Source organism: Cyprinodon variegatus, unplaced genomic scaffold (genome assembly GCF_000732505.1).
Source record: "Cyprinodon variegatus isolate N-32 unplaced genomic scaffold, C_variegatus-1.0 Scaffold213, whole genome shotgun sequence".
Taxonomy (NCBI): domain Eukaryota; kingdom Metazoa; phylum Chordata; class Actinopteri; order Cyprinodontiformes; family Cyprinodontidae; genus Cyprinodon; species Cyprinodon variegatus.
In genome coordinates this window covers 187,720-196,689 of record NW_015150666.1, presented here as the reverse complement: position 1 = coordinate 196,689, position 8,970 = coordinate 187,720, and the positions used below count along the sequence as shown (strand labels likewise).

Genomic DNA, 8,970 nt, shown 5'->3' with positions numbered 1-8,970 from the left:
CTCACTCACTCACTCACTCACTCACATTCATTATCTCACTCACTCACTCACTCACTCACTCACTCACTCACTCACTCACTCACTCACTCACTCACATTCATTCTCTCACTCACTCAAATTCTCTATTTTGTGAGTTTTGGAATGATTATAAAACAGATGTTCATATTCCACTCCTTGATGGGCTTGTGATTTAACTTCCAAAATATATTTTAAAAAGTCAGGATGTTTTTTTTTTGTCAAGTAGGATTTATCGCAATATTTGACCTCGGTATTTCAAAAAACCTGGTTATGGCCCTGTTTTTTCAGTATTTAGCTTGTTTTGTTATTGCTTTATTTTCTTTCTATCTATCTTTTCTACATTCTTTATGGTGTTGTTACGCCTGATTAGGGAGATTTACATATCCTTCCTGCTCACTATTTGAGCTGGTTTCAGTGGAAATTTCCACAAGTACTCCTCTACAGTTGGCTTTCCAAACGTGCTTAGAATAAAAAAAAGTACAGTTAATGTTTTAAATGAAAATGTTTATTGTAATTTTAAATACCTATAAAGCACACAATGATGTTTACAAAAGTTCAATGAAATTCAAACTTTACTAACAAAACTGCTGTTGTTCTTAAAAACAAAAAAACAAAAACTCAGCAAATTTGAATATGAATTTGTTTATTTTAACCTTATTTGAGTTTCTTCTGCTTACTTTCTTTGATTACTTAGCTAAAATATTTCATAACTTACTATTTTTCCCCATCTTTGCTAAAGTCTAGTGTCTAACCGTTAAGGTCGCCATGGCAGCGAGCCAGCGCGTGAGTAGGCGGGAACCTTCGGGGCTCCGCTCTGATTGGTCGCCCGTTTGCCTCGTCTCTTCTTCATCGGTGAGCCCATTGAAAGCGCTCTAGTCGGCTCATGTTAAAACGACCAGCCCGCCTGTGCCTTATCAACTCTCTTCTTATTCGGTATGTATGGAGAAACAACGCAATATTCCAGATTCTTGACGAGTATAGTGTTGTGCTGCAGGGTAAACAGTTTATTACTGCTGACAGTTGCACTATAAGGGGGTAAGTAAAGTCAACCGTCGGTTCTACAAATCGCGTGACATTCCACTCGCTTTAGACTAAGCTGTGGGTATGTTACATAAGAAGAGCTTCCATGTGTTTTTATCCCTTTCTGCTTGGATGCGGGTTACAGTGTCAACAGTCTACTGCCTGCCGCATTGGGGTGATGCAACAGTGACCAAGGATGACCATCCATCAACACACTACCTTATATTATTATTAGAGACTTTGTAGACTTGTTATTAAATTTCAAACCAGCACATACGGTTTGCACGTAGGTATTTCAGTGAATATCTGCGTTTTTTTTTTTTTTTTTTGCTCCAATGGATAAAATACATCCTCTGCATGCAAGGTGAAATCAGGCGTAAGAGATGTCCCCTTAAACCAACAACACAACAGTCCTGCCTGTGTTAGCTCTTCATGTCACCTGACATCCTTGGTCTGAATTGTCAGACTTAATAGCACCATTGCTGATCTCATGTTGAATTTGCCCCCCCTCCTCAGCATGATGACAACCATACAGGAGACAAAGGAGCTGTTCAGGAGAGCAGATGCTGTGTGCTTTGATGTGGACAGCACAGTCATCAAAGAGGAAGGCATCGATGAACTCGCCAAGTTCTGTGGTGTGGGGGATGCAGTCAGAGAAATGTAGGTGAACCACTTATCATGCACTTTTATCTTCTGTCTCTATAACTTTTGCACCACACTCTGCCGTTCTACAGTAGGGGTAATTAATAAATGCTGGGTCATCATGTGATAACCCAACAGTAAATAACCTGAGTGAAGTTGCCCTCCCCGCCTTCTTCAAATCAGACAAAATTGGTGTCAAACATTTGTGCAGCAAAAATTTCCATTTGTGCCGCTATCATTTTAAAGATAGTGGTTGACCTCTGATGACCCCTGGACATTTTTTCTTTATATCTTTAGAATGATAGGAGCACAAATCAGAGGTGTACCCAGAAAATCCTCAAAGGGGTGGCCAGTTAATAACCAATGTGCATTTAGGGGTGGCTGGAAGACCCCAGAACCTCAGGGTCAATCTACACTGTTCCAACAGGAACAACCACAACATCCATGTTTTCTAAATAAAGACTTACTATACTTTCCTACAGCCTTTGCTCACAAATAAACACATATATTTAAACATCCACACTGTCTAGATTAAAGGTATAGTGGACAGAATTATGTCAGGTTTAAGTTCTGGGGCAAACATCTTTTATATTGTCATTACCTACTTTTATCAATAGTCATTCTGCAAAAAATTGATATTTACATGTACTACTATTCACATTTAATAAATGTTGAAGTTATTATTAAAGTAGCTATTTATCTCTGATTTCATTGAAGACTCCTACATGACTTGCAGAGAGACTTGAATTCTGTATTTGTCATCTTTAATGTTAGTACATTGATGTGCATGTGAATTAACCACAGTGTTTCTGTAGTAAAGTAATTGTTAATATATGAAAAATTTAAATGTTGAATAAGTCTGAACATTCCCCTTCAGAGTATTACTGCTGCCACTTTCTGCGTTAGAGGGAAAAATGGTAGGGGTGGCCACAGGGGGCGGGGGGCAATGATTTGCTAAGGGTGGACATGGCCATCCAGGTGATTGTCACCATTTTTTTCTCATTTCATAAAAGTGGTGGTGGGGGGTGGGGGTTTGGGGTTGGTTGACCTTTAATCTTCAAGGCCAAAGCAGTACAAACGACAATTTTTGCTGCACAAATCAGCACAAATGGAGTCGAGTTAATTGACACCCATTTCGTCTGATTTGAAGAAGGTGGGGTGGGGGGGTTGAGTTTTGATGACCTCTAGAGACATTTCTTTATATCTTTAAAATGAGAGCGGCACAAACGAAAATTTTTGCTGCACAAACCAGCACAAACGTAGCACCAATTTTGTCTGATTTGAAGAAGGTTGGGGCATCAACTTCACTCAGGTCACAAAATAGTGCATTTTTGTGAAATGGAAGGAAATTATTATATGATTTTTCTTTCTGGTTTTTATCCTCCCAGCCAAAGTAAGGTAACCCAATGGCATCACCATGGTTTTCTGTAGGATTGTTTGAGTAATAGATTGTTATATTTTTACCACACATTTTTACATCTAGGCCAGAGACATAAGTTTGCTTTTCCTTTTCTTTTTACATGTTCAACCTGTCCTCCTCAAGGGATATGGAGAACTGTAGATGGGACCTTTCATGGCCCGCTTTCAGCTATTTGCATCCTTTTTACCATCTGCCTAATCAGGTATCCATAACTTGAGCAGGAGTTTATTTATAGGCATTAGAGTAAAGGAGGTTTTTTTTTAAACCACGTATCCTTTTCCTTCAACTTCACAATTGATCCCAATATTTTTGCATGGTACTATTATCTCTTCACATACTGCCTTTAACACAAACACATTCCTGTATTCAGTTATTGTTTTTCCATATGGTATCCCGTGATCAGTATGGAGTCAAATATCCCTTCACATTTCAGGACTTGTAAAGCCATGGGAGGCTCGATGACGTTTAAGAAGGCCCTTACTGAACGACTTTCCATCATCCGATGTTCCAGAGAACAAGTAAACAAACTAATAACTGATCACCCACCTCAGCTGACGCCAGGCATAAAGTAAGTGTGCGGAGAGAGTCGGATAAAGTAAATCAATACTCTACAGGTTTTGTTGTGCACTGCATGCAGAAACATTGCCTCCAAGTGTAAAGACCACATTAGATGTTATATGTCTTCATCTAGTCTGGATATTATGTCACTTTTGTCTTGTTGTTTTCTGTTTCTTAGTTCAATATAGATTTTTTTTTTTAAGTATGGTTTTCATAAACCTGATCCATGTAATATTAGCCCTTATTTGGCTTCTTTCTTGGACAACATCAGTAATTGGGATACTAAACTTTAAAATTATGAGGTAATACATGTGTAATAAGATTGTGAAATATTTTCTTTTATGCAGATCTAAATACCCACTAGAAATAAACCTTAACTGTAACTGAGGTACCTCAAACACCAGCTACTTGATATACTAACTAGTTTCAGCTCAGCTCTCTTAAGGTCCCACCAAAGCATTTAAATCAGGTAAATATCTGGATTCTGACTGGGGCATAGCTTTAGAAAGCTTTAGTTGTCTGACAAATTGCCTTATCATCACTCTTAAGGTCCCTACGTATGTAGAGGAGTTCATGTTCAGTCATTGACTCCAAGGTGTCCTAATTTTGTGCCTACAGAACAAACTTCATTTTTTGACATTTTCTAAAAAAAAACTTTTGGCTTAGACAGTGGATGTGGTTTCCTCCACACATCTCTACTTTTGTCTCCTCTGTCCTGAGGACATTGTTCTAGATCGGAGGTCTTCAACAGGGGGTCCGCGACCCCTAGGGGGTCCATGAAGGTACTGCATGGGGGTCACAAAAGTTTTGATTGATTAGTTTTTTTTTTTATATTTCCCTCTGCATTTTTTTCCTCTAATTGAAATGTCTTTAAATACACATTAACACGAATTCAACATGCTGTAGTAAACAGATAAATGGAGGCAGAAGATGTCTTTCAGTCATCAATGCACACATTCAGCGACACACAGGAGCTCTTTCAAGCTGGGCACCGTTTCATTTACAACACCTGTGTCATCAACGAGGAATCAGAATCAGAAATACTTTAATAATCCCAGAAAGAAATTACTTTCATTACATTACTCCATTTGTTATAGAGTGACTATAGGACCAGTTTCATATAACACAATTTCATACAATATATATAATTATACGGTCCTCGCTCCTGCCATCAGTTTGGGGGCCCTTGGCCTGGAAAACGTTGAAGAACCCTGTTCTAGACTAGTGGTTCATTCAAATTATGGATGGACATTTATTGCATTGTTTATTGTTATACGGATAAATCCGCTTTCAAGATAGATTCATAAAACACTAAGATTATTGTTGTTTGGAAACTCAAAATAGAGAACCACATTTGCAGATTTATACCCTTTTGTCCATTGTTTGTTCCATTAGAGCAAATTCAGTTCACAATATGACTGAATGCATTTACTTTGTGCAGTTTATTGATCAAATTCACACCTCTTCATGAAACTGGTGTCCTGAATAAGCCTAACTTTAGTGGGTTTGTTTTTCAAGTGCAGTATTTGTGAATGCCTAAAAAAGATGGGAGATCAGAAGGAATAGTTTAGGGCTGCAGCTAATTGATATATTTTCGATTAATAATTACATAGGAAGAGGTTCCTTTAAAAGATTCTATGCAGAATTTAAATCAGATGAGGCCAAAACTAATCCGCCAAAGGTATTCTAGATGGAACATTTTGACTTCTTTTTTTAAAAATCTTGAATGTAATATATACATATATATATAAAATAAATAAATTTAGGTATGATTACTGCTCTGTCTGGGTTGTTCTTATAGTTACCAGCATATTTTAGAGTCTCTACACTCCAGTTAATGATTGTTAATGACTAAATTAGTTGATTATCTTAATAATCATTTAATCATGATCCTTGTATCAGCCCTAGAATAGTTTTCTATCATGATCTTTATTGTACCAAAAAAAAAATACAGTGGTAGAAAATTTTAGTTTTACATCACCCACCCCTTATTAAGATGCAGCGTTGCAAGATAAAGTGTATTAAAAAGGACTAGCCATCCTTTTGTTGTTCTTTTCTAATATAAATGTCATAACCTTTCATGTTTACCATGCTAACTGAGAATGTGGAGTTAAAGCCTTTTGTGTTTATACTATATATATCAGGGTTTTATGGTCTGACCTGAGGCTAAATGGGACTAACCTGACAACAGCCAGATGCATGTCTCTTCTGGGCATTCTTGATGTCTTTTCTCTCTGGGGTTGTTAGCCCTAAACCTCTGAATGCTCCAGGTGTGGAAACTGTCATTAGTTTGTGAGCCGTGTCTGGCTGCCAGCTTTCCCTCTTATCAATACTTTACAGGCTGCGATTTATTGTGAAATAAAGATTCAACATGTGAACTTAAAAGGTTAAATAAAGGGGATGAAAATATTTTAGTGAAAAAATTCTTTCTTTTGTTTATTTTTCATACTGCCTGAAGCTCACAGGTGCTTTTGTTACTCTTCATGCAGGGAGCTTGTAGACCGTCTGCATGAGCGCAACATAAAGGTGTTCCTCATTTCTGGTGGTTTTCGTTGTATCGTCGAACATGTGGCCTCTCAGCTAAACATCCCTCTGCATCACGTCTACGCCAACAGGCTTAAGTTCTACTTTAATGGTAAGAACCTGTTTGACGCTCAACTTGTTTCAGAATGTTGATTTTTTTTTTTTTTTTTTCCTCTAATTTCTAACTCGATCTACAGGTGAATATGCCGGTTTTGATGAAACTCAACCCACAGCTGAGAGTGGGGGGAAAGGTAGAGTGATCAGCATGCTGAAGGAGGAGTATGGGTTCAAAACAGTGGTGATGGTTGGAGATGGAGCCACCGATCTGGAGGCCTGCCCCCCTGCTGTAAGTCTTTTGATTAAAAAAATAATAATTTGCATTGGCATGTTAGTGATGCGCTGCTCAGAGTTGAGTGGCTGGTTCCCAATTTCTGGAAATGTTTCACCTGCTGATTTTAAGTTTCACTGGTTGATAATCTCTCTATATGATGGGAACAACATTCACTATGTGAGAAGATTATCCTGTCCCCTGGTTCATTCATGCAAAAAGTTGATTTCTTTAGCATTTTGTTTAATGCAATTATGGCAGTTGGCACAGGTAGAGGTACTTTTTATATTTTATATCCATATTTTCATCTTAAGTGTATATATTAGTCTATTTTATTGCATGACGTATACCCACAGTTTTTAGATATTTTTATAATTTTATTTATCTATTCCATATTATATGTTTCATGTTGCACGGTTGTACCACAAAAAATTCCTAGTTTGTGAACTCCTTCACTAACAATGGCAATAAACCTGATTCTGCAACCTGAGGCTGTGGAGCTCCATTATGGCTCTTAGCAAACCACCTAGGGGCAAATAAACTTAGAAATATGTCCCCTTAAAGAAAAAAAATTATGCACAGTATTCTATAATTTGGTCACAAACTGCTTTGTTTTCTATATAGAATACATTAAAAAAGGGGACTTATTGCTCGTTTTATTCTTTAACCGAAAAAATAAAAATGCTTCTTTCTCAATTTAATCAAACAGCAAACAAGTTTTATTATTTAAAATAGCTGATAAATTTTGATTTTTCAAAGGAACTTTTATAGAACTGACCTGTTTCTTTCACATCAGGCATCTTTCATATTAAAGGTTGAAAGCTCAAAGAGATTTAACAGCTGTGCTTTCCTCCAACCTCATAAAGAAAACTTTTTGATCATAAAAAATAGAAAAGGTTGGAATTCTGAGTTGGGGAGCTTTAAAAAAAAACCCAGCTGACATGTCGGTGCATCTTTAGCTGGAGTGACAACCCAGACCGTAGTACATTAGAACACATCTTGACATTTTTGCAATCTTCCCCCCCACAGAGCGCTTTTATTGGATTTGGGGGGAACGTCGTCAGAGCTCAAGTCAAGGAGAGGAGTTCCTGGTACGTGACGAGCTTCGATGAGCTGCTGAAGGAGCTGGAGAAGATTTAAATGTTCTAGAAGATTTCTGTTCCTCACTTAACCTTTTTATATTTGCACCCAAAGGTGTGTCAGTCAAGCGTTTATGACACTCAATAGATTTTTATACTAAAAACACATATTTAAACTTAAGACTAATCTTTTGTACTAAAAAAGTAACCAAACACCATGTGGGTGGACATAAAAATTGTACTAGTGTTTTTGCACGTTTCACATGGAACCTGAAAACTTGTAGCTGTTTTATTCTGGCATGTGCAATGAGAGCCTTATTAAAAATGTGTTCAGTACTAAGTCGCAACTTCGATCTTTTAAAGATTGTTAAAAATAAAGACAAGGAAGTGCTGTAAAGGATGTCGGAATAACTATTTATTTTCTCCCCCCTCCTAATATTTCTGCTTAAAATGAAAGTGATAAACATGGATCCTTTAAATCAGCCATTAATACAGTAGAAAGCAGCATTGCTCCATCCAGATCCCCCTCAATCACTGATGGAGGGCATGTTCCCACATTTTTTATTTTTTTTTTTAAATCACCTTTAGATGTTTGATTAAAAACGGATTTTAAAACCCGGCATGCCGTCTCCGCAGGAAAAGAAAAGTTACGAAAACGGCACCAGGAAAAGCCAACAATATAAGAAAAAAAAAAGCACAGAACAACAAAACCTGGAGTGTTTGTAACAGACAGCAAATATAAAATTCTGATATCTGGATAGGTCAGTGAAGTATGTTTTTTAAATGATAGAAATCCCATGTTTCAATCAGCGATGACAGCTTACATCAGAGTCACTTTTATCAACACATTTAAACACCATGTATCAACATTTAAATAAATAAATGGCAGCTGCACTGAGCAGTGAATTTAAACACTAGTATCATCTTTATTTTTTCCACTCTTACACTTTTTCAAGTAATTTTTGTTGCTTCCAAAACCATAAACAAGTTTTTCTCTAAACTGCTTTCAATGTGGCACGAGATGTCGCACATGACTAACAGGAGGTTTCAATTTGGTTCCTTTCATTCCCTAAAATAGGTCAGCTGTGTGACCTTGATACTTTCTAAATCCATTATGATTTAATTTGGAAGTTTAGGAATGAATTCCTGAAGTTTTATGAAATAAATATCAAAACAAAAACCCGGCTGTTGTTTGGTACCACTGACAGAAGTTTGGACCAATAATAGAGATTCACAGAATGGGTGATAATGAACAAACGGCTTCCTTTACTGCAGCGGAGAAGCTTTTGTTGGGATCATGATCCTAGAATCCATGTGCTGAATAAGAGGAACTGCAGAAAGAGATAAGTGAAAGGGTTCGATGTTATAATGTCACTGCTTTA

At 37.2% G+C, this 8,970-nt stretch overlaps 2 protein-coding genes across 2 annotated transcripts in view; one reads left to right on the top strand and one right to left on the bottom strand.

Moving 5' to 3' along the window:
* The first annotated feature begins 831 nt into the window (after window positions 1-831).
* psph (phosphoserine phosphatase) lies at window positions 832-8,282 on the top strand. The gene is made up of 6 exons (XM_015380434.1): window positions 832-951; window positions 1,555-1,698; window positions 3,534-3,668; window positions 6,148-6,293; window positions 6,379-6,527; window positions 7,539-8,282. Exons 1-6 carry the CDS (start codon window positions 902-904, stop codon window positions 7,647-7,649), a joined length of 735 nt encoding a protein of 244 aa, XP_015235920.1. The 5' UTR covers window positions 832-901; the 3' UTR covers window positions 7,650-8,282.
* LOC107088322 (protein NipSnap homolog 2-like) overlaps window positions 8,153-8,970 on the bottom strand; it is a 59,387-nt gene continuing 58,569 nt past the window's right edge. Inside the window, exon 11 of the mRNA XM_015380433.1 lies at window positions 8,153-8,919. Within this exon, the coding sequence (XP_015235919.1) occupies window positions 8,855-8,919 (65 nt within the window). The 3' untranslated portion in view covers window positions 8,153-8,854. The remainder of the gene's footprint in view (window positions 8,920-8,970) is intronic.

Excerpts from the sequence above, each read along its gene's own strand:
- psph (XM_015380434.1), top strand. The coding sequence starts at position 902 with ATGTTAAAACGACCAGCCCGCCTGTGCCTTATCAACTCTCTTCTTATT. Across the intron at positions 952-1,554 it reads ATCAACTCTCTTCTTATTCG|CATGATGACAACCATACAGG; the intron begins GTATGTATGGAG and ends CCCCCTCCTCAG. Across the intron at positions 6,294-6,378 it reads GCTTAAGTTCTACTTTAATG|GTGAATATGCCGGTTTTGAT; the intron begins GTAAGAACCTGT and ends CTCGATCTACAG.